Genomic DNA, 25,785 nt, shown 5'->3' with positions numbered 1-25,785 from the left:
AGAATGTATCTATCTTTGATAGAGTCATCTTTTAAAATTGTATCAAAATATTTTATGGGAACTTTAATTTTTGTTAAAACTTTCCATGGAAAGAAAAGGTAAATCATTTAGCTCTTCAAATCTACTTTTGATTTTTAATTATGTATATTATTTAATATAAGTAAAATTTTGTTTTTCTGTAATTCTCTTTAGTGGATAAAAAGTTTTTATCATTTTATGGAAAAATAGATTTTGTTATTTTTATATAGGATTCAAAAAATTAGGTAAATTAAACTCATAATTAAATATTGATTTTAAAAGCCAAAAGATGCACAAAACTGAATTTAATTTAATTTTAAAGAGTGATAAAAGTAAAAGTTTCTAAATATTAGATGGGTAAATAAGTAATATTAAGGTTTCATGAGAAATAAAACATTGATTACTGGTTTATTACTCAATTTACCTTATTCATATTATATATACAAATAAAATAAAGCCATAGTGATGTTTTAGTCAATTAAAGCTTAAATTTAAAGACCCAGCTTACCTCCTGGTGGAATCCCAGGCAGACCCGCAAAGTGGGAGTAGGCCTCCAGGGGAAAGGCGCCCGCCGGATGCATCAGCCGCTCGTCCGATCTGTACGGCTGGAATCCGCTCCTGGCCAAGAGTTCCGGCTGCAGCGAGGCTGTTTGCGGTGTGTGACTCAGTCGGGCGATCTTCTCCGGCGGCTGTGGCGAGGGCGGTGAGCGCTTCTTGTTGCTCGCCACTCGATCCTCACCGGAGCGCTCGGATCCCACACGTCCGGCGCCCGAGTTCAGCGGTCCGGACGCCGACGTTGGCGGCCCGCCGGCTCCCGACGTGGGCACATTCCTGTCCCCGCCCACATCTTCCTCCTTGATGTCGGCCTGCTTGGCCAGCGTTCGCAGGGCGGCGGCAAAGGAGCCTCGACTACTGGCCGATGCGGCACCAATGGCTCCTGGTGGCAAACCCACTCCTGCGGCCAGTTGTTGCTGCACTGCAGCCGCCACCGCCTGCTGTTGGGCCTGATGTTGCTGCTGTTGCTGCTGTTGCTGCTGCTGTTGCTGCTGTTGGTGTTGCTGTTGGTGTTGCTGTTGGTGCTGCTGATGTTGCTGCGGCGACGGAGTGCCGATGTGGTTGCTGGGCAGGGCGTGGTTCAGCAGGGCGTTGCCACCGGCGGACGATGGCACCGGGCTGTTGGCCACCGAAGATCCCGGCAAGCCGCCACCGCCGCCGCCAGGTGGTGTCTGCAGGTGGTGCGGCACGGGAATGTGCGGTGCGGGGCTGGTGGCCGGCCGCTTTTGTCCAGCCTTCGGCGGCACTGCAATGGAGCAAAAACAAATTGGGTAAGTCAGAGATGGTTGGAAATTAATATATTTTTAAGCAAGTTCTTCTTTAGACAATTCAAGCATTGATTAAATTTAAAATCATATTCATACTTTATATTCGTATTTTGGGATTATTTTAATCAACGCTAACGACAATATGGGTCAATGTATCCATAAATTTATATTATTCAAACAAATTTTTCAATTTAAACGATTTGCCTAAAAAGGTTTTTTTAGCAAGTAAGTTTAACTTCATTTCTTTACGAAGTCTAGTTAATCAGTAAGCGTTTTTGTAAATAATAAATTGAAGAGTTCCAAAGTATTGATAATTTTTGTTTTAAAGACTTTTGCATTAAAAGAGCTCATGCAACACATCTCTTTTTTTTCAAGACTTTATGAAAAATTCTCTTTGCCAAATAGACTTTGCATGAACTCAGTGAGGGAGTTCAGATTATTCGGAACTGTGTCCCTGTAATTCGACACAACACCAGACTCGCTGGGGATGAGGGCAGATGGTTGTTGGACTCGTCCGCTCGTTCGTATTTCCTCTGCTAATATCTGATTGATGTCCGCGAGTTGTGTGACGGGCAAAAATTGCGCATACGCCTCGTTGCATTTGCGGCAATTTGCATAGGCAGGCGACAAGGTGGATCCCCCAGGTGTATAGTGTATGAGTATGAGTGCCCACCATGGCCATCGCCATCAGGAGGAGCAGAAGCCAGAACAAGAGGAGTCACTCGATGGCCAACAGCAGGTTGACGCTGGTTGAATGCAAATGGCGAAGGCCTGAAACTTGAATTTCGGACATGGTCCACTCAGGCATGCGAGTCGAATGGGATGAGGGATGAGGGCTGAGGGTGGCAGAGCTGTTCCAGCTTCAGCTTCAGCACTGTATATGTCCTCCACCTACGGTGCCCACTTTTCCTTTGAGGCTCCGGCTCCTCGGCGCACGGCGCAAATTGCACGCCCAACGAATTTATCGATTCTTGTTACTCGTTTTCGGGTTGCCCGCTTCGAAATTGCTTTCAGATATGACAGCCACACCCCCGAGTCCGCCCCTTTCAGGTCGCCGAGCCAGTAGAGAACTGCTGGCTAGTCCGGCTGCTGCTCCTCCTGCAGCACCATCTCCGCATCCCCGCATCTCTGCATCTCCGCTCGCATTCAATGCCGAATGGAATTTGCAACGACATCGAGGAGAACGATGTTATGAGGCCGGCATGGCATGTATTTTGAAAACCATTTCGCTGGCTGGCTGGCTGGCTGGTCCTTTGTGAACCTTAAAGCTGCTCGGTCTCAAATGGAAACACATCGCATTGCAAGTGGTTTTTCCGAGGGGAATTGGTTGGTGGGGGATAACTACTACTACTACTTCTACTACTCGAAACTGTTTCGCTTCGAAAGAGAGCTGCACATATTTTGGATTTTTGTGAAAATCAACAATTCAACAAAAATACTTCTGTGGTTGGGTAAATATTATCACCTCTCGGTAGGTAGCCTTAGTTTTGCCTTCGACTTTATTTATTTACTTGGAATGGCTTTGCATCCAAGTGGAATCTGGCAGGCAGGCAGTGCTTCGAGAGCTTTCATTAAATGAAGGAAAAATGCAACGAAGAATGCAGCTGCATCACTGGCTTCATCATCATCTTCATCATTATCATTGTAGACGTCATCATCAACAGTTTCCCCTCAGTAGAACGTCATGATAACGTCTGCTGCATAAGCTCATGGTTTAGAGCGTTTTGTGTCGTTTATGAAAACGGGGTGCTGTGGAGGTTGGGCTATGCGATCTGGGATCTGGGCTATGTATGTATGTAGATGGCCTGGACATGGAAATGGGAATGGAAATGGGAGTGGAAATGTGTACATGTGCATGTGCATGTGCTGGCAGCCTGCTGCTGCTGCTACTGCTGCTGCATGTGTATTTACCAAACTAAACCGAAATAATGCCCGAAACTGCAGTACCAACATCGATGTCGACGAGTAGAACAATAAAATGCCGACGACTGCGAATGCGAATGAGTTTAGAGCGGGGTTGGCTTGGGAAAAACCCCACAACTACACACTACACACTGCACACTACACACTGCACCTAAAACCCGGAACCCAGCCCTCTGGACAAACCAAACAAAGCTCCTCGATGCCGATGCCGATGTCGATGCCAATGCCGATGACGATGATGCCAACGTTGACGTGGCTGGCCGTATTTGCCAGTTTGCCCAACTCAGCCTGTGGGCTCATGCCAAACGGAGGGCAGATGTGAGGTATGGAAATGTAGTGCCGGGGAAAACTAGAGTCGAGTCCCTCGGCCTCTACCCTTTCCGCAGTCAAAAATCCCCTCCATCCCTGCTTTTGTTTGCCATGAAATGCCTGTTTGTTTGCCTGGGTTTTGTGTACTTCAACATGGTCCCATACCCCAGGCCCCCGGAACCCCAGAACCCCAGATCCCAGACCCCGGAACCCAGATCCCAACCCCAAAACCCAGAACCCAGATCCTAACCTGACTCAGATGCCACACCCTGCAGCCAGCACCCGCACACACACTCGCATGCGGAGTGATATAGAGAGACTGCTTTCGCATTGAGCGGCGATTTGCAGGCATCAGCGATATTTGCCGAATTTAATCAGCGCACTGACACGAGAGCACCGCAAGTCTCGACTCCCGTTTCCATCTAAAGTGTTCATATATGGCATGGCAAAGCTATGTTTTTTTTGTTTTTGCCATGATAGTGCTCCTTAAAGCGCCTGGAATTTGCAATAGTCTGCCAGACGGAATTTGAACTCTAAGCTGGAACTGAAAGTGTAACTTTACCAGCAGAGAAAAAAGGGAGAACCGTTTCGGGGTTTTAGTCATTTGAGCAATTGGAAAACCTGAAAGATCTTTTGAAAAATTTAAAATTTGCTACACCCAAATTACAAAGTTAGTAACAGAGTTGTCAATATGTACTGGCATTTAGAGACAAAGACCTAAAAAATGAGCGTAGACCATATACTTTTGTAAAAATTACATAACAAATGAACGTAGTTTGATTTAGGTTATATTTCCCAAATTAAGAGAATTTTGAAAATTTTCTAGAATAATATTTAATTTAGATGTTAGAAATAATGTTTCCATTTCACCATTGAAAATAAAAAACAACCAACAAATCCTATAATAAAAACAAAATATAAATTTCAAAGATAAAGAATAAAAATATATAGAGAATAAAACTTTGACCAACCATAAATAACACTCAAAATTAAAATAAATTGGTAATTTTGGTTAAAATGAAGTCAAGGATAAAGGCACAAACATTAAGACTCCGCTGCTATTTAAATTTCTACTTCTGTATTACTCATAAACTGCATATTTCCTATGCCGAAACAAACTATTTTCCAAAACATAACCCGAAAGCTCATATCTAATCGTTATATTAATAAGCCCTTCAGTATATAATCCCCTGCATCGAGAATCCATGCACAGAATAGAGTTCAAACCTCTTTCACAAGGGATACAAGCAATGCATTGATTTATAACTCATTTATTAGCTACAATCAGAGGGCGGGGATGGAAATGTGAGAGGGGTGCTTATTCATTTCAGTTAATTTGGTCAAATGCAAATGCAATTTTGTAAAGTCAATTAAGTGAACCTCAGACTGCCGTCCGGCCCTTTGGATGCCGTCCAGCCCGAAAAGCTCTTGACAGCCACATAATGCAACTCATAACTGCCAATAAATAAATGTTGAATAAATTATGCACAGAAACAATGCTGCTTGCTCGCCACTGCTGTTGCTGTTGCTGCTGCTGCTGCTGCTGCTGTGGCATTTGTCACATTTTGCATTTTGGTTCATTGCAACAAAATTGGTTTTCTCGCTTGGGTAAATTAAAATGTCACCGATTCCGAGAAAGGCCAAAATGCAAGCACCACCAACTGTCCACCAACCAGGCCGACCACAAGTGGTGCCCCGCCCACTTTGTCCGCAGCCCCATTATTGTACACATAAACACATGTTTCCAGCCATTTCCATCCCCGCCCGCACTACCGTATTATTATGGTAAATTCGTAGGGACTCAGACTCATTCCGAATTTATGCCATTGCCACCGCCCACAGATCGCAGTCCTTTGACCCCCACTTCCTCATTCCGGACACACCATACCGAATCACACACTCACAAACATACACAAACACACGGAAAGTGGAGTGGACTACCGAAACCACCGAACATTCCTTGCCACAGAGAAATGTCGCCGGTCGCATGCGATTATTCCACCACAACTAATTACAGTGGCAAACGGAACACAGGACCTTCCTTTCGACCACTCCCTCATCCTCCATTCACCATTCTCCATCGTCCACTTTCCGCCTCCACATCCTGCTGTGCACCGGTGACGGCGCTCCTGCGGCCGGGACATGTTTAGGTCAGCCACAGCACATTCACATGGCGAAGTGCACTCACCCTGGCCATGAATAATTTATTTAATAAATACATTCACAATTAAATCAAATGCGAAAATTGCGGCTTCCCCCTCGATTTGCCTTTTACTCGTGCATTTTGTTGAATTTTCGATGGAGCCATGGAAGAAGCGAGAATAATGAGAGAGTTGGGTACCTATTGGAGTACCAAATGATAGATAATTCATGTTATGGGTGGTCGGAGAAGGTGGTTCTTCTTTTTTAAACCGACACTAGAGTTAAGTCTGTAAAGTACCTACAAATTGTACGGCTTATTTTACTAAATGAACCGAAATGTTTGGATCTTGTTTTCTAAGTGCTGTTAAGTGGGGTATTTTAAAATTTCTAGGGATTTATGGTTTACATTTTTCGTTGATTTTGGCATTAAAATTATTTCAAGCCTTCAGATATTTTTATTTAGTCCTTGAAAATAAGATTTCAACTTTTGCTTTTGTCGTTTTGGTAAATAAAAATTGGGTTTCATGCAGGTAAAATCTGTTTTAAATGGGGTAATAGGTATTTTCAATCCAAATAAGTGGAAATTCCAATTAGTTCCAGCATAGTGCATAATAGCAGCTCTAACATTTCGATTTTCAAGCTTAAATAGCATTAGTTTCCTTTCTCAGCATGCCGGACGGGTTCAAAGGTCTATTCACCTAAGGCTATTGAAATCCCAGCTACAATCGTGCATCCTTTAGAAAATCGGAATCTTCGGGCTTAATTTACTTTCGCAATTTACTCACGACGGCACTGGGGCTCAACGTGTGGCGCACAAATGAATTATAAATTAAGTTTGATTCCATTTCAGTCGCTTCGCCCCATCCCAAAGCCTGAATCTCGAGCAGGTCTCACTGCCGTGCTGTGCATATCCTGCGGCTGCTGTCCTGCCATCCTGCTGGCGCACTGCCGCAGTGGAGGCCGTCAACTGCTCCTGCGGTTTCATATGCAATTATTTGACGTTGCTCCTCGACAGCTCCTGGATCCGGGGACTCGTCCCTTTTCCCGGGGCCACAATGAAAAGCGGATGGTCAGGCGGCTCCGGCTTCCAACTCAAGCCGTAGAAGTGGCCGGAAACTGGAGGAGGGTTTAGGGAACAGGAGGATATGTCCGGTGCCTGCGAGTTTAGTTAGTTGGCAGCCGGTAGCCTGGCAGCCTGGCAGTTGTAGCAGCAGCAACAGCAGCTCATGCATTAATTATTGCTGGTCTGTTGCGGTCGGAGTTTCCCAGCGGGGGTCCAGCCACAAAAGCCTAGCCTGGACACCATGGATACACAGGCAAAGGAGCTCGGTTTCAGGCTGGATGGGGCGGGTGGGGATTTATTGGGAGATGGTGGTAATGCCCACCCAAAAACGGAGAGCGTTGTAAATGGCTGCGGTCACGCCTCCATTAAACCGACCAAAACTACCAGGAATTGCGCCCATCGAGGCGGGCGGGCGCGTGTAATATGATTTGGGCGGAAACGAGACGAAACAAGCCAAAACTCGATGCTGATGATGGTGGTGAGGCGAGTGTACTGGACAAACAATATTATTAAGCAAACAAAGCAACAATAAATATGCATAATAATTCCATGCATCATCGGGCAGTTGCAGTTCCTGTTTGGACAGCACTGAGATGTGGATGTGCATATCCAAATATCCTGCATATATCCTGCTGACGGGGAATGTATGTGAATGTCGAAGAATCGAATTTCAATTCGCAAATTGGCAGCCGGCCATACATAATTATAGCTTGACTGCCTCACTGGCTAACAAGTTGATATTAAAACCCCGAGTTCAAGTTTCCCAATTATTGTAGCGTATCTAAAACTTCCGATAATTACACATTTTTAAACTTCTTAACGAACAGTGAATAAAATCTGCCCACCTTTTTATGGTTTGTTCCTCGATTGAGGGGTAATTACAAGATAAGCATAGCGTGTCCCATTTGTTTTCCTATGAAGTCGTAAAATTAATTTCATGGAATTAAACATCGATTTGAGTCGGCTCGCTATCCGTGTCCTCCTTTTCTCTCGGTGTACCCAGCCCTGAGCTCATTTTAATTAATTGGAAAAGCAAAAGCATTTCAGCAATTTTGTCTACAAGACGGCAAATATCGCCTCACAGCATTCCGGCACGCACAGCGAAGTGGTAGCTGGATGCCAGGATGCCAGGATCCCAGGATGCCTTGATGGCAGGACGTGGTGGAGGTAAATGGCCGGGGCGGAGGCACCGGAACCGGATCCGGATACGGCGCAGGATGCAGGAGCCTGCACCGGGCAAGAAAAATGTTTGCAAACTTTTCGGTTCGCATTCGTACACAATTTAAATAGTTCGCAGTCACATTCCGGCCCGAAAGCACACACAGCAGCAGCAGCTCCCTTATGCGAACAATAAACAAGTGCCGGGAATCACGAACACAAAGGAGAATGCCAGCAGCACTCCCCCCTCCTCCCCTCCCCCCACATACACACACTGCAAGAAATTGTCCTGCCCTTCGGTTGGTCTCGTCTCCAGTTGCCAGGAGCCAGAAGACAAGAGCCAAACGGCAGCACAATGTCTGAAGGCATGGCCAGAATGAAGGAATTCCACACTGGAAATTCCCAGCACGCGCGCAAGAAATGCACAACTCCATAGCATTCCAAGTGCAGAACGCATTCAAGGCGGTCATAAATGGAATTTCATCCACACTCCAAGCGGGCGGCAGGCGAAACGGGACACGCAGGCAAATTCACCAGGTGCAGATTCACAGATCCCACACATTTAGTTACTCTTCATGAGGCGGGGATTATCTTTTAACCAGAAATCGCCAAGATTCTGCGGAAAAAAAACCATGCACACACACACACCCCTTGAAAAGCATTTCCAATTAAATCTCTAAAATCATTCTGGAAATGAGGGGAGGGGAATCGGGAGAGACAGACAGCTCAAGTGCCAGAAATGGCAGCCATATGCCGAGGACACTGCCAAGAAAGGGGCCAGGAAATGAATAAGGATGCATCTACATATGTCCACAAGCAAGTGTGTGCGTGTCTGTGGAAAGGACATGCCCCAAAGGAGCCAGAGCAAAGACACTTGACTGCGAATGCGAGTGCTAGTGCGAGTGCGAGTGATACACATATCCATGTGCCAAGTCAACTCATTCGAGTTGAGGCCACCTCACGTCCTGGCAAGTCCTTTTTCATGGGGGTGTCTCGTACGAGTATCTCTCGCAACTCAAAGACACAAGTGTCGGGCGAACTGGTGTACAGACCCCAATTAGTCCTTTGGCAGCTTGCGGCACGGATAATACTTACAGTAAACGACATTTGGTCAATGCTAGCTAAGTAATCGGAGTGCAAATGAAATTGTTCGGTAAACTCACCTGCAAGAAACAATAGAGAGAATAACGAATTAGTTGAGTATAGGATTGCATAAGCTAATTAAGATAAATACATGACCGCCCAACTCGGTAAAGATATTTCATTTGTTTAGGACTGTATTTGAATATATACTTTATCTGCTTCAAGCTATATTACATAATAATGTGATGGATAAAAGATGGTAAGCTGCCGTGTCAAGTGTTAATAAAATGGCCCTAACATTTTACTTAAAAAACCGTTGTAATTTGATTGAAGAAGTTCTTTGAAAGCAAACTATATTATTTTTAAATATATATGAGTAATATAAATATAATTAATGATTAAATTACCCAAATTTATGCAAAAAAGAGCTAAAATTGTATTTGTTTTAGCAAATAAAATTTTGCTTAAGTATTCACAAGAGTCACAAAAAAAAACACTGGTAAATCTATAGAATGAATAATATCTGCCTGGATGAAAAATACAAACCAAGTTAGATTATCCCCGTTTACATCTTATTAAATATTGCCTAGAAAAATAATTTGATATGCGCTCAATTTAAGTTGTTCCTGATAAATCTGGGAAGCGTAACTGATGGATTTGCATCATCATCATCATAAAAGAGAATTCACTCTGATTAAGTCCCGTAACTAATTCCGCTAAGACCTGGCAACTGTTTCACAGGATTTCCGACGACTTCAATTGGTTTCCCTTTTCATGGCCACACTCATTCCATTTCCATTCCCATTCCCCTATTCAACCGCATTCCCACACCAGCCAGCAATCTTTTGTGATGCATTGAAATGCCTAATTTCGGTCGTAAGCGATATGAAGAGGGTTGCAGGGTAGCAAAGCCAGCCCAAACAATCCGGGCAATCCCATTCAGACCGGCAAAGGCGACAACTGACGACGAGCACTTTGTTAATCCCGTATTTATGCGCAATTACGTATTTTTCGCATTAGTCAGCCAAGCAGTCAGCTTTTGGGTGAGTCGAGACGTCGAGGATAGCGGACGGATTTTGGGATTCAGACTGAGTCTGATTCTGAGTCTGAGTTCGAGGCTGAGTTTGAGGTTCGGTTTGAGTCCCAGTCTTTTGGACTAAGGGATGTTGTCCGTTTGTTGCCTTTGTGGGTTCTTGTCCTTTATGGGCCAACCCCCCGCATTTTGCACGCCCCGCCCTTTTGCACCCTTTGCCCTTGCAGTTGATCCTTTTATTTCGCATTTTCCCTTTTTTCACAGCGTGTTTTGTATTGCTGCCATAGAGCAACCATGTTGTGGCCGCCTTTTCTTGGCTTAGCTGTGTCGTCCGCCTTTGTGTTGCTCCTTGCTCCCTGCTCCTTGCTCCTTGCTCCCGGCTTCTGTCTTCTGTTTCGGTTTTCTGTTTTCTGTCCTCGGTCTTCATTCTCCTCGCTCGTGTTCCTCACGGAAAGGCGTTGCTCGGTCTCGCCTCCGCCAGCTGTCCCTCGTACCGCCCATCCTCTTCTGCCTTCTGTGTGACCCCCCGTTGGCCTCTCAACCCCCTCCTCCCGCCCCCCGCCCACTTGGCCACCGCCTCTTTTATCCTCCGTCCGCCGTCTTGAGTCATTTACTTTTTACTGCCGCATAATATTGTCCCGATTAGCACAAACACAACGTTTTACCACAAAATCATCATCATTAGTGACGCTAACGCAAATGCTACGGCTCAGCCGCAGGATCTGGCCCTCGGAGCCTTGTTTTCGGCACAGTGGAGCAGGTAGGCAAGCAATTTGTAGGTATATTTTCAGAAATGTTTTGCAGCAACTGCAGAAAATGGTTAAAGCATGTAAAAATATAAACGTTTTTTTTGGAAATTAAATAAATATTAAAATGACCTCAATGAAAAAAGTTTACAGCTAAAAAAAATAGAATTTTTTTTTTTAACACAATACTTTTTTTCTTTATATGCTTATTAGATATTTGATATATCAAACAATAACTATCTGTTAACCAAATCGGACAACTGTTTATTATTTAAATAATGCGCAATTTCAATTCATTTAGTCTCAGTAAATTGGAGCTTTTATAAATAAGTCCATATTTTATAAAAGCTCCTTTTTCCCCTAGTCCCACCAAATGTATCTTATGCAACAGTGGTTAGTAAGTTGCAGTTTGCTTAGAACACCTGGAATAACATCTTGTTTTCATTTTTGTTTTGCTATAATCATACACACAAAATTCAAAATCCTGCCCACTGTGCCGAGGCGCAACAAAGCAGAAACACGGCAGGAACGGAATGGCCAAGGACGTCGGCAAAAGAGGATAGGAAGGCGGTCGGAAAAAGGGGGCGGGACCGAAGGCAGCCGTAAAATAAGCAGCAGGCAGAATGGCTGGCAAGGCGTCTATTATGCGAAGGCATCATTTAAGGGGATTATTTTATTTGGGCTCTAAACAATAAAGTGGGTTTATTAAAGGCACGCTCCCCACGCCCGCATGCCTGCAGAGGAGTCTCCCCCGATCCCCTCCAGCTCCTCCTGCTCTCAGTCTGCTTTTATGTGCGAGCTCAGACCAAGGATGTGTGGGATTGGGAGGTGGCGAAGGAGGAAGGATGAAGGACGAAGGACGAAGCACGAAGGATGTCTGTGCACAAAAGATGTTGCGCTATAAAAGTGCAAAAATGTGTTTTTCGCTCTTCACACACACACACAGTGCCTCGCCCCACAGCTCGTGCAATCCGCCCACTTCTGCTCCTAGCTCCTTGCTCCATGCTCCTTCATTATTTCCGCTGCTGTTTGTACAGTTGCGCGAAGCGGGCGACGCCTTGCAGCCAGTTCGCCTTGGCTTGGCTTTATCCCTTTCTTTTAGCCAGCTTTTGCCCGTTTTTGTATTCGCCATGGCCCGCGGAGCCTTTTTGTGTGTGGCATGGATTTTAAATTAAGTTTTAATATTCATACTGAGCCGGCGTAAGTCCGCTCTTTTTAAACTCCCTCTCACAGCCTGTTCTTTTCTCAGGCAAACACTGCAGGACCGCAAACAGCTTCAATTATACACGAGTTTGAGCAGTCAGCAGTGAACAGTGAGCGGTAAGTTACTGTTCAACACATTAGCTACGGCTTAGCCGCAGGATGAGCAGGACCAAAAAGCGAAACGGAGACGAAATGAAGTGCAAGCTCAGCTGAGCTCAGCGCCTGAAAATCGCATTATCTTATGAAAAGCTGATTAGTCAAAAGAAGACTCGCTGGCAATCTGGTTGTTTAGAATATACCTTCTAACAGAAATTAATTTCTAACAATGTAAGCGAAGCGCCATTAATGATTATGGAAAAAAATGAATTCTCATTCATAAAGGAAAAATAAAATACTTTTAAATTGTGTGTATACGCCGTTGATTGTAATTTTAATAATTTGAAATTGTTTTGTAGTTTAATACAGTTAATACTCTCAACTTTTCACTTTCTAAAGATTGTGCTGCAAGTGTTTATAACAAGAAGTAGAAAATAGTGTATATGAGTAGCCAATTTATCAAAAAATAAATAATATTTTGTAGTTTTCACAGCTCCTTTTATTTAAAACTTAAAAAGTGATCCCCAAAAACAAATAAGGAACAATTCCTTACATCAGACATTTTCAACAAACCTTTTGATTAAAATATTATTTTAAAAATTTATATTGGAAACCTTAAAAGTCTTATGTGATAAATTCAAGTAGGCTAAAACCATTTTAATTACGACATTACCTTATTTATTGGAAACCTTAAAAGTCATAAGTAATAAATTCAAATATCCTAAAACCATTTTATTTACGACATTACCCTCATACTCCTCATACGTTAATTTTCCGGCAATCAAGAAATATTTCAATTCAAATATATTAACTTCTTGTCAAGATTATGAAACTTCTTCTTAGTGTGTAATTAATCAGAGGATAATTACACATGCTTGCCTGATTTTTCGAAATTATTCCCAAGGACACAATCTAAAACTCCTCACAAATTAGATAAGATTGCTTTTAACCAAGAGGAAGGCAAATAATAGCAGACTATTGAAAACTCCTTGGCATCAACTTCCTTTAACACCAGAGCAACCGAAAACTTTCAAAGGAGATTGTGAAGTGAGGCGAAGAAAAGTTTGTGGCGACATATTCTTGGCAGGATGAATGTGGCCGCTTTCGCCCCGGGGCGGAGCAGAAAGGTTAAGCGAAACGAACTTGCTCTGATGGGCGGCAGACAGGGGTTAAGAGGTTACGGGTCAATGGGGGCGTGCCTGCAGGCCACAAAATGAAAAGTTTCTCGAAAAACTTTACCAGAGAGGAGACACTGGGCGATGGAAATCTCCATAAGCAAACAAATGATTTTTGGAAAAATACTTTTGCCGTATTAAAATTTGTGCTTCATGACATCCCTTCGGCCGCCACATGCATTTCCGAGTGTGTGAGTTGTGTGGTTAAGTGTGCTTCTTGAACACAAACACGTCCTGTGGTTGTCCTGGTGGGCGTGTCCGCATGCGGCTGGCTTTTTAGTGTCAAAAGCTGTCGCCCTCCCGTGTCTCCATGCCACACAAGTTGCCCGGGGCACCAACCGAGGAGTTATAGGGGAGGACGTAACCAAAAAAGGTGCAGATGTCGTCCTAAATGCTGCCAAACGACAACAGCATGTTAATGACTCTGACCCCTTTGGACGAGAGAACCGAGACCCGAGACCCGAGAACAGGAGCAGCAGCAATGGGATCCGGATCCTCTGGGTGCGTCTGGTCACTTCATGTCTTGTCTTGTCTGAGCTGCTTAAGTAATTGGCATACAAATTTACCCAGTCGCACACTCAACTCGATTCAACTCAGCTCAGCTCAGAACCGCCTCCCTCTAAATTCCCCGAGGTGGCTCGTTAATGTCTTTCCTTCGTAGGATTGCCTTGTCATTTAGCTACTCTCGCCGGAGTTTGTACATTAATTTCCAATCCCCCGAAAATCCATGTTGCAACACTCAAACGCACAGCTGCCGGGCTGACATTTTAATTGAATGTCTGTGCGTGTGAGCAAGAGATACTTTTATGTGCGGGTTGACTGTCAGATACAGATACAGATACAGATACAAATTGCCCAAGTGTTTGGTTAATGCTCGAAGTGCGAAGAGTTTATTGTAATCGCTACTTAGTCTGGGGCCCTCCTCTAATTCAGACATTTACTTGCCCTGTAAAAAGAGCCAGCCGAGCAACTCAGTGTTTGTTTGTTATTTTAATTTTATGGTCTTTACTGAGCATTTCTTCGGTGGCGAAGAGTTGCTTTCAAAAGTGAAACACACATGTTCCGGCCAGTGTTTACACAAATTATTATCATTCCAATGCGATTTTCAATGCGTTTATTGTCATTGCTGAGCAAATATTGATTTTGGCCCCGAACAAGACACAAAACAGACACAGAAACTAAGGGATTCGAGACCAACAATTCATTTCAACGATTGACATTTAACCAACAAGTCAATTGTATATTATTTTTGGGAATTAATAATGCGTTTGACAACGTCTATTTGTTCGCTTCTAATTCAATTTGCCACAAAAATAGCACAAAAATAACTGCAAAATTAATTATGTGTTTGGCCATTGGCATCTCTCATGCGGCTTATTTACACTGACGGACAAATGAATTACAAAATTTGTGTATTTGACACAACGAGGGGGCGGTGCGGCTGAGGAAAATCAACTGCATGCAGCTTATTCAATGTTTAATTGACTCTGTTAAGGCTAAGTCCATAATTAAATGAATATTTATGCAAATGCTATTTCCTGGTAGAATGCATAGATTTTCCTCCTCTTCGCCCGATTTTCTTTACACCTCTCCATGTTGTAACACATCGAATCCCGAATACGTGTTGTGTTGAGTTCTCGTTTCTCGGTGTGTGGGATTTGTTGTTCGTGAAAGACAATTTACAAGGTGATAATTTTTCCATGGCAGCGTTAAACTAACGCCGAAGATCGTTGGAAAAATAAACAGAGGCGGCGATCCGATCGCCTGAAACAGCTGCCGTGGCAGCCAAAACAAATAACTTTGATCTGACATTTCCACCATCAGCCATCAGCTGTGCGTGTCGGCAAATTAATCAATTCCGATCGCTTCGTGTTTATGTTTGTTTTCCCGGCCCTAAGTGACGCGATCCCATTTCCATTTCCTCCCCAGCGGTAATCCCCTGAAAAGATAATTCCTCTATGAGTCTCTGGGGACTCGGTTGTGCGTGTTGACATTTAATTGTCGGCCTAGAGTCTCGATGTCAAAATAAATAGATGAAAATTAAACGAACTTATTGGTTGGGCAACCTCCATCTCCTTCCATCTTTAACTATTTTTATGGTATTCTATATTGGTGGCTAGATGGGGAGGATGAGATATTTTCGGAAACACGCACTATTCGAATAGCAGAGGCAATTAATGCCAAAGCACTTTTGACGCTGAAATTCAAATTTTATTGTTGTTCAAGGTGGCGGGGGATTAGGGTGAAGGGGGGTGAGAATTTGAGGGGTTTCGAGGGTCGGAGAGGCGCAGACCAATTTAATTGTTTGACAACAGTTTTAGTTGATAACTGTTGAAAGTTATTTATTGCAGTGCGGTGTTTATGTTAAATTGAATATTAATAAACGTCTGGGGTCATTGTACATTTTTTTAATTGCATGCCAAAAATATTTTTGTATTTATTTATACCGTCTATCAACCATAAACAATATTTTAAAGCGTAATAACAAAAAACCTAACAGTTTTTAATGGTAAGTGAAGTTTCAATCGTTTGGCACCAGAGTATTAAGAAATGTGCCCAATAATTCCCAATGGGTTCTAAACACGCAATCGAGGTTTAAGTTGTTACTGATGATAGTCGATTACAACTGTTTTAAAACAGCTGTTAAACAGCAGTAAAACAGTTATATATTGAAACTAATCTTTTTGATTGGTATCTATAAAATTTCATTTAAGAGGATTAAAACATTATAAAACATTAAAAAAAAAACACCTTTTTCAGAACTTAGCACAAAGCCCTTGCTATGAGCCACTGTAAAACGATCCTCAGCGAGTAACTGAATCCAAATCTCATAAAGGACGGCTACTTTTTGGAAGGACTTTACCAAGGACTCACCACAAATCGGTATCGGAGCATGGATGCTGGGTAATCCTCTTGGTAGCCATTCCATCATTTATTATGGGCTATAATCCGGAAAATGTGCCACTGGCTGTCTCTCTCTCGCACACTCCCACGCTCTCTTTCTTTCGGTGAGTGTGTGTATTGGGCTGCACTGGATTGCACTATGCGTACGCGTAATCCTGGCTCCAGGATCTGAGTAAGGATCCTTTTGTTTTCCCCCACTTGTACTTCGATTTCTGTTTTTTATTTTCTACTCGCTTTCCTTTTTGTTTTTTTTTTTGTTGAAGCAGCCAACGTCGCGGGACAACAAATTGAGTTAATCCAAGGAAACGGAATAATAAAACAGGGAGTGGGGTCTATATAAACGATGCCCCGACCTGCGTGCAAAAGGTTGAGATTTTCGCAAGTAAAGCATTAATGAAAGGAGCGCGAAGAAGGGGAACAAGACGAAGGATGCAAGCGGAAGTTGTTTTCTCTACCCGCCGACGCGTTCTCCTAGCTGCTTTCTCCACCTTTCTCTTCCGCTCGCTGCACTCCACTTCACTTCCTTCCTGCTCCTGGCTGGGTTTTTCTTTTTCTTTTGTTGCACTGCACCGAAAATTCGTCGTCGCCGTCGCCTTCGCTTGTTTTTCTTTTCTTTTTGTGTTATTTCTTTTTTCGCTTTCTTAATTTAATATTTACTTTGCACTTTGTTTAACTTTTACTCGAGCGCTTTTCTTTTCATTTTACTTTTCCAATTTAAATTCCACGCCAAAAACTTTTGCCTTTCGACTGAGGGGGGGCAGAAAGCAAACTTTGGCCGCTTTTCGTTTTATTTCGGGTTCAGAGGGGTTAGCTTAGCACTTGCTAGCTGCACTGCCGCCAAGAAATGCAAATGGACGAGGGGTTTGGGTTTTGGGTTTAGGTTTGGGCCTTGGTTAGACAGCCGAATTCTGCGGGCGCCCACACAATTCTCACGCCTCAAGTGGCGACCATAATTACTGCAATCGTAATCGTAATCGCAACTGTAATTGTAATTCAATTCGCTCGGCCACCTCCTCACTCACAAACGCTGAATCACTTAAACTCCCACACTCAATAACGCACTGGCAATCACAATCACAATCACAATCACAATCGCAAGCACGAGACTCGAGCACCACGCGCCTTAATTGGCAGCCGCTAATCGCGCAATCCAGTAATGTGCGAATTGGCCAGAAGAGAGAGCAGCGGGCCAGCAAGCCGAGAAACCAAAGACCGAAGACACGGCACTGGCGACGTTTGAGAAAGGACTAAACGCGGACGGTCGCTCCACTCCGAAGCGGGTAAGACGTCCACGTTCGCCGCACACTCAGACGCCATCGCCATCGCACTCACACTCGCACTCGCGCCATCGGCCCGCTCTCTCAGAGAGGCCTACCAGAGCGAGGGCGAGAGAGTGTACACTGAGGAAAAAAAAACACTTTGTGTGAACTTATCTTTTTTCTTTCCTCTGAAAAATTACAATCACAATACATATTACGAGTTTCAGTTTCATTTCATTCAGTTTCAGTTTTGCAAAAATATTTCAGTGTTTCATAGTGAGCCCGCTTCCTCCAAGCGAATTGAATTACAATTGCAGTTGCGATTACGATTGTTGTGATATCTAAGAACGTCATTCTTTCGAATAAAATAATGGATCTTCTGGATCTCATGCTTTTCATAAGATATTTTACAATTTAGTTAATTATTGACATTATTTAGAGAAATTTATCTTCTGAATTAAATAAAAGTCATTCATTTTCTATCACTTCTACTAAGATCCAATTTTAAAAATTGCGTAGACCTGCATTATTTTTTTAAGTGTACACCCGCTGCTTAGAAATGGTGAGTGAAAACTGCGACAGTCGGCGTCGGCGTGTGAGTGAGTGAGCGAGCGGCGGAGAGAGTGAGCAAGAGAGAGAGCGGGCGAGGCAGAGAGTCGGGGAAAGTACGTCGAGTGCACACGTAGTAGTTTGTGTGTGGAGCAATTTCGATTCGTGTGCACTCTGAACTGCTGAACTGCTCCACCACCACACCCCCAACTCCCATTCCCGCTCATTCTGGTGCACTTTTTCGGGGTGGAATTGATATGTTCCTGTTACAGTTTGGGGGCAAGAGCGGCGGGGAAAGAGAGAAAGCAGCAGAGAGAACCGGTGAAGACGCAAAATGGTGGCCACCGCAACAACAAAAATAACAACGACATCGTTGAGGTCTGCCTCTCTGGTTGTTTTTGTTGTTAGCTCTTTGTTGCTGCAACACCAAAAACAACACCACAACAACAATAACAACAACAACAGCAACAACAACAATAAGTGAGCGCTGTAAACAAAACCTGCGGTTCGTGTGTTCAACACCTTGGCAGAACTGCAGTTGCAGCGCAGTCGCTAGCCAACAGAAGCATCCTGGAGTCCAGTTATTTCTAAAGGGGTGCAAAAGTGGGTGGGTGATGGTCCTTCTGCTGCTGCTGCAGAAATATTGTTGCATACCTTTTGGGGTGGCGACGATGAGAGCTTAAGTTGAGTTAATTATTGCAAAACACAAACAAACACGTCTCCGCATAAAAGTCGACTGTGGGTTGTAAAGTGCAAAACCACAGAGCGGTGGGACGTCTAATTGGTGGTGCAGACTCTAGAGTAGGTGGGGCCAGCAATGGGCTAAGCGGTCCAAAAGATTATATTTTGATGGCTGGGGAGTGTGTTAACCAGTTCGGTGGGTTGTTCTCAAAGGGATTTGGGGATAAATTTCTGGTTATGGTATATATTCTAAACCAATTGTACTGAAAGAGCAACACACTGTTAAAAAATATTGCAACCAATTTTGAGTCTGAAAGTGAAAAATAAAGATTTAAATATTTTTCATCTTAAGTATAAAATCTTATCTGAAGCGTTTTCCTTAAACCTCTAAGGATTAAACTGTTTCTGCTAAATTTGGAAACAAAAAAGGGTACATCGCAAAATTAATTGAAATTGTTACTGCTGGTAAATCCCTGCGTGTATGATCCCCTTCAAAACCCTAATTAAAGGATCGTTTTAAGCGGGTTGTCGTCCCGTATTCCCTTAAACCGAATTGATTGCAAATAAATTGAGCATAAATTGAGCGTCAAGGGTTGAAAAGATAGGATCTGCGATCTTCAGGTTCAAATGATATTACCTAAGCTCAAGGAACAAAGAGGTGCCAAAAATTCGGGTACATAAAAAAGGACTCTCACTGACAGTCTGAAGGACATGTGTGTGAGTTTGAGTGCTGGAACAAAGGAAGCCTTCATGATATCCTCGGATGAGCATTTGGCTGGTATGCAGCTTCGTTCTCAGCACCACTGCTTTTGATGCTTCTTCTTCCTCAACCTACTTCTGGTTGTCGTTGTTGTTGTTATTTCAGGCTCTGTTTATGTGCACACACACTTGCACACGAAGCAACGATTACGATAACGACGTCGCTGAGACGATGGCAGCGCAGCAGGCGGCATCATCGACAGCGGAACAACTGTGTGAGCACATTGGCACATTTAACAATGCCTTATATATACAGTGGAGGTCAGCAATATATTGTCGAAAAAATTAATCGTAGCAGACTTTAAAAAAATGCATTTAAATTTTCGAGGCTTTTTCTTTAGTTATTTGATACATATTATTGGTTTGTTATTTTACGGTTACGGTTTTAGTTTAATTAAAACCAGACGACTATATCGAAAAAAAATCATACAGTAATAATCGAAATATTAAAAAAAATTACAAAAAAAATTTTAACGTTTTAATTTTTAATCATCATAACTTTAATGGTTTTAAAATATATACGCACATAATTCTAAATGTTTTTGAGTTAGATGTTTTTAGATGTTGTCGCAATAGCTGCGTATTTGCTTCCTTCTTTGTTAAATGTAATTTTACTTTTCGTCTGAAAAATCAATGTTGCGATTGTAATTATCTAGGCTGCGTTTCTGCTTTATATATAATACACCAGCAAGAAAATAAATTATTTCAATACTGTAGTACTTAAATTGATGATAACAATGTTATAGTATTTTATTTAATCTGGGTTTTTAATGAACTATTTTACTCTGTACGTACAAATACATTGCATCGATTGATAAGAGCGTAAATGGCGTTCCATTGGTTTTCCCACCAATGGTTAATTAATTTAGTTAGTTTGTTGAGCTCAAAATGCGCGCTTCGCAGTTTCTGGCGTTTTGGATCGTACTCCTGATGATTCTAGAACAATTCATCGTGTTGCCGCAGGAGCTTAACACCACGTCTTCTGAAGAATTTGAGCAGCATTCCGGAATGCCACCCAACTACGGCTACAGGTCTCTTCACATTAAATACTCCCAACCTTCTGTGTGGAAAGATAGAGCAAGAAAAAAGACTAATACGCATAATATAACAACGGAACAATCAAAGCTGGCAAGAAGTAACCGAACGCGTTCAGACAGAATGCATAATATGCATAATATAACATTGGCATTATCACCAAATTGGTAATGAAACCAAATTCAGAGAACAAGAAATACTAATGTTGCTTTCAGTAAATATATCGACTTTTTTGCAAATTTTGTACATGTTAGCAGCTTTCAGTTTAAAATGAGGTGATAAGAATATTTGTGAATTAAAATGATGATTATTATCGCCAAATGTTTATTGTTTTAATGGTCCGAACGTCGCAAGAGAAGATATATTCTTCCGCTCATGGTTTCAACGACACATATCCTGACATTACCTAATGCAAATTGGCTGCTATTAAGATGACCGCTGCTGTACATGTCTATGTGTGGCAGGCAGGCAGGCAGGCGCACAGGCGGATAGGCGAAGCCGGCGGCAGTCGAGCGGTGTAGTGAGGCGAGGAGGCCAACTCAGCAGGCGATGCGTGTAAAAAGGATAATTTGTCAATATGTTCGTTCGTTCCGGATTTGCACGGCCTTTGCCGGCAGTTGCCAGTCGCCCATTGCCATCATCATTGGGCCGACGTAAATCGTTTGGAGTGGGACCGGGCTTCGTGTCCTGGCTTCTGGGTGCTGCCTTTGGGCCCAGTTTACTGCCCCGTTCCGCTCCGAAATCGTCCTCGAATTCTTTGTGCGCCTCTGCCGCTTATTCAATTGCTCGCTCAGTCAACGCAATCCTGCCACGCCCCCCACACTCCCACTTTTCCCGTTTTGCCCTCTGCCACATCCTGCCCCCTTTTCAGTTGGCTGCCTGCACCATTCGGTTAGCAATGGTTAATAGGGCTTAGGAGCAGAAATTATTGCCTTGTTCAGTGTGAAGCAGGCCAAATCGGATGAGTATGACCAGGATATTGCCTGCTCTTTGCGGAAGGATGAGGGGGTATTTTGGTATGGTGAAGAGGATGGAACGATAAACGTTCGATGATTGGGATGCATTGGATGCATTCGAGAACCCAGTGAATTAAGTGGTTACACTGGTCAGCAGAATTAGTTCAAGGGCCTTGAATGGCCTAATTAGGTGATTAGAGATATAAGCTAAAGATAACAAAAGCTTATGATCGTTTTCATATCATTTTGAAACAGAGCTTTATTTAATTTCTCGATTAGTGTTACCATATTTGCACATATAGCTACATTTTGGAAATAAATATGTATAATTCTTATATATGTACTTCTTTAGAACTGATCTCTCGTTTATTTTTTATTCCCTGCCACCCAACGAAGTTTGTCCAAACTGTCCAAAAATATGGGAACTTGTTCAAAACCAATTACAGTTCAAATCTCTAGTGGCGAACACATTCCGAAAGGACGATAAGTAAGCCAGGGTAGAGGAAATGGACGACAGGGAAAGGGAAGCAACAATCAGCAACGCCAAAGCAAAGCAAAGTCATCGCCAAAACCAATAACACAATAGACTGCCAGCCGCATGAAACTCGACCGAAAACCACCCACCTCGCACCATCATGGTGACTTCCCCTGGAGAAGGGGAGAACCGCAGAAGCCCTTTGCACTCCCTGAACTCCACTCTACCTACCATCATCCCATCCTCCGCTTTCCAATCCCTGTGGGCAGCCTCGAGACACTTCTGCCATCGTCGAGGACAAAACGCTGGCGATGAGATTTTAAAAGCCATTTAGAAAAACACCCTCAGACACAAAACAAATCCACAAAAATACCGACACGGATACCAGAGGATGCACCAATACTAGGGCCAAATTACACACACACACACACACACACACAACACACAGATACACACATTCAGAACTCGAAAGCAGAGTAGAATAAACGCAAAGCTTACACAAAAGTGGCGTTAAAAATGATGCGGAAACACGATGTTCGTCAGTGGGAAAAAGGGCACGAAGTGGGGCAAGGAGGCAATGAGAGAGTACGGATGGGGCAATATGGGCAACAGGGGGTTAAGAGCAGGCCGAGGACGACGTCGACAATGAGCCTTCGAGCGAAAACCGCTGCTAAAACTTCACGCTTAAATATTTTTCACACCACATAGCGACAAGTTTGTGAAGACAGGCAAACAGCGAAAGAGACAGACTCACCGCAGGAAAGAGACGGCACGACCGAGTGCGATAGAGAAGGCAAGCAGCTGTGGGCAAAGCGGAAGGGGGACTTCAGGCACGAAAACCCCACGGAAGTGCGAGGAATTCGCGGACTGAAAAAGCTCCAAGGCAAATGCCAGCAGTAAAGGGAAAATGTGAGAGGACAGGACGAGGCTAAGTAGACGGCAAATGTCTAAATACCCTTTTGCCAGTGCCAAATGCCCGGCATTCCGACAGGCGACCGCAGATGACTTGATGAGTGAGCGGTTTTCGGAAGGCAATTGGTGGATCTGTTACTTGAACACCGAAAGCAAATTACGGCCCCGTTGCTCCATGACGACAATTTTTAATGGACAAGTAACGGCTGTCCAAAAGAGGAATGCAAATCGGCAATCCAAAAAGCCCACTAATAAACTATCAAAGAAAAACCACAGCCTTAATAAGAAATTTTACTTACGATTACATCTTTCAAAAAAATGTTTTAATGGACTTTTGAATTTCAAGGCTTGGTTTCTTTAAATCCATTTAATTTTACTATAAGTTTTTAAACAAGAAGTTGTCCTTGAAAATTTATTTAAAATGTAATTTTTTATAAAGTTCATAAACTAGATTTTATTAATGAATTTATCAAATAACAATAATAACAAGGAAAACTAATTTGAATTTCAAGCAGAATATAATTTAAATATAAAAAAGATATACATATCTATCTCATCTAAAAAAAAAGTTCATCAAAGGAAATAAATCCTTACATTATTTGATTTCTCACAATTCAAAAAACGTTTGAACTTATAATGCATTCTAAAACTGGCAATTAATACTTAACTAAATTCCAGCCAACTAACGAACTGTACTTAAAAGTTCGAAATGCAGTGAATGCAAAAATAATTGCCATTGTCCCATTCAATTACAGTTTGCAGTGAACCAATTCTATGTAGTATTCCCAAGAAATCAATATGCCCACTTCTTTGGTTCGTAGGGCAACCGAGTCAAGAGACCGCAAAAGGAGGAGAAAGGAAAGCGAGAACCCAAATCTAAACCGAAACACAATTGTTAGAAATTAAAAGGAAAACTTTAATCATACCCGCGGGCAGTCGCAGCAGCCGAGCTTGAAAGGGGAAATGCGGGTTGGGAAGGTCTGTTTGCAACTGTCTGAGAATACAACGAAACTTTTCCAAGTTTCCGGTCGTGTGTACAATTTTCCGTGCTCATTTCCGCAGCCATTTCCTTCGGCACACACACACACACACCCACGCACACTTCCATACAGTAGCACAAAAGCTGTCCAAAAGGAAGCAGCAGTCGCCAGTGGAGGAAAACTCGCCAAGTCGCCTTGCCTCGCACAATTGTTGTTCTAAGAAAAGGAAAAAGGACTTGCAGGCAAACTTCCACTTGAGGTCAGCGGGTGGGCGGATGGGCGGATGGGTGGGCATGGAAAAGTGGCTGGATGCACAGCATACACATGTAGCGATTACTTCTCTCACTTGCTATGTAAAAAAAAAAAAAAAAAAACAGCCACCAAGCAAGTTAGGCTAGTCACTGAACCTCTCTCTTTCTCTCTGCTCTTACAGTGCAACTTCGTTAACTCGAACTTTGAAAAAAAAGCATGGTTCATAAAGACCTTTTCAAACCATTTCAACTTAACTCAAAATATTTTAACCACAGTGAAGTCTAAGCGTATTTTTATTTCCATTGATAGCATATTCCAAGTAGGCAAATTTCAATTTCTAAGTTTTCTATTCTTATCCATTAGAGGTGAATGAACTTAGGCAGCCATTGGGATATTTTTGTACTTTCTTAGATGTAACTACCTTTGAAATAAACAAAAATTCTTTACAAATAATTTATAGATTTTTATGAAATTCTTATTTAAGCAAATGCCTTTATTTATTTAAGGGAGTGTGACTATAGTTGCCCCGACTGCCTAACTATTCGGATAACTTTTTTTTATCTACTTCCTCTGCCGCTGACAGACGTGAGGGGTCCAAGGGTATGGGTTTTGAGTGAGATGAGATGGAGGGCAGAATTTTTGCATGCTAGCAGGATGCTGCGGTGTGCTGTCCTGTGTGCACAGTCAGTCAATCAATACGTCAGTTGGGCTCATCAAAAATTCCAATCACAAATTGGCAGAGAGTCGAGAGTCGACCGACTCCTCCACCATTTTCCCCCTTCCGATATTCCTCCCCACTTTCCTCGCTTGATTTCCCGCACTTCCTGCGAGATTGCGAGTCTGTGAGGCTACGAGGTGGTCGCAAGTCAAGCGCAGGCCCAAGAGCAGGACCTCCACTCACTTGACTGACCTCCGGGTGGACAAGGGGGGCGGGGGAGAGGAGAGGGGGTGGTTGTCTGGGGGCGTAGGCAATAATGGCATTTAAATGCAGGGTCACGTATCAATTTACTTGGTTATTAGTTACGAGCCCTCGCTTCGGACGACTTGGCCACTGGTCAAAAGCAGTCCCTCTCTCTCACTCACCCGCCACCTGTCTCTATCTGCCACTCTAGATAGCTGTGTGTGTGTGTGTGTTGTGTCTATAAGTGTGTGTGTGCCACCTCTTTTGCACCTCACTTGCCCTTTTGAACCGACGAGCAAATCCGGGCTGAGCGCTCAGTTTGTTGCTCTTTCCGCCCGCTCATAACGGATATGGCTTTGTGCTAAACTGACAGCACAAGCTCCGCACCTGACCCGCAGTCACCGCTTCGGGAACCACCCACTAAGTCACCCATTGAAACACCCACTAAGCCACCCATTGCACCATGCCACTTCCCAACCAAAGAGCAGCCACAGTCAAAAGTTTTTCACTTTTCAAGTTCTCGCTCTCGGTTCTCAGTGGTTGGGTCTCCTGCTCTCGTTGGATGCACCACATTCACATCCACATCCACATCACATTCAAACCAGCACCACCATAGCATTACCATAGCACCACCCCATCACCACAGTCCCAACCAGGCCCCGTTTTGGTTGCAGTTTCGGGCTCAAGGAGCAACTGGCAGGCCATCTTCCAGCCGAGCCAAACACACACGAATGGTGCGGCCAGGATACGATGCCTTCGTATCCTTCAGCTGAGAGCAACAGAGGCAGATAGAGCGTGTGGGCATATGAGGGAGAGAGACAGCAGGAGAGCGAGTGCTATAGCTATGTGGC

At 43.4% G+C, this 25,785-nt stretch overlaps 1 protein-coding gene across 7 annotated transcripts in view; it reads right to left on the bottom strand.

The window, feature by feature from the left end:
- Window positions 1–25,785, bottom strand: part of LOC108134629 (centrosomal and chromosomal factor) — a 72,938-nt gene that overhangs the window by 2,490 nt on the left and 44,663 nt on the right. For 6 of the 7 annotated variants that reach the window (XM_041709830.1, XM_041709829.1, XM_041709831.1 and 3 more), the window contains one exon: window positions 527–1,318. In XM_041709830.1, the coding sequence (XP_041565764.1) occupies window positions 527–1,318 (792 nt within the window). Of the gene's footprint in view, window positions 1–526; window positions 1,319–16,145; window positions 16,844–25,785 lie in introns of those variants that run through there. The other variant, XM_017255015.2, reaches the window with a different exon arrangement.

The sequence above is a fragment of the Drosophila elegans genome, unplaced genomic scaffold (genome assembly GCF_018152505.1).
Source record: "Drosophila elegans isolate 14027-0461.03 unplaced genomic scaffold, ASM1815250v1 contig_520, whole genome shotgun sequence".
NCBI classification, from domain to species: Eukaryota; Metazoa; Arthropoda; class Insecta; order Diptera; family Drosophilidae; genus Drosophila; species Drosophila elegans.
The sequence above is the reverse complement of the archived record's forward strand: the minus strand, read 5'-3'. Positions and strand labels throughout refer to the sequence as shown.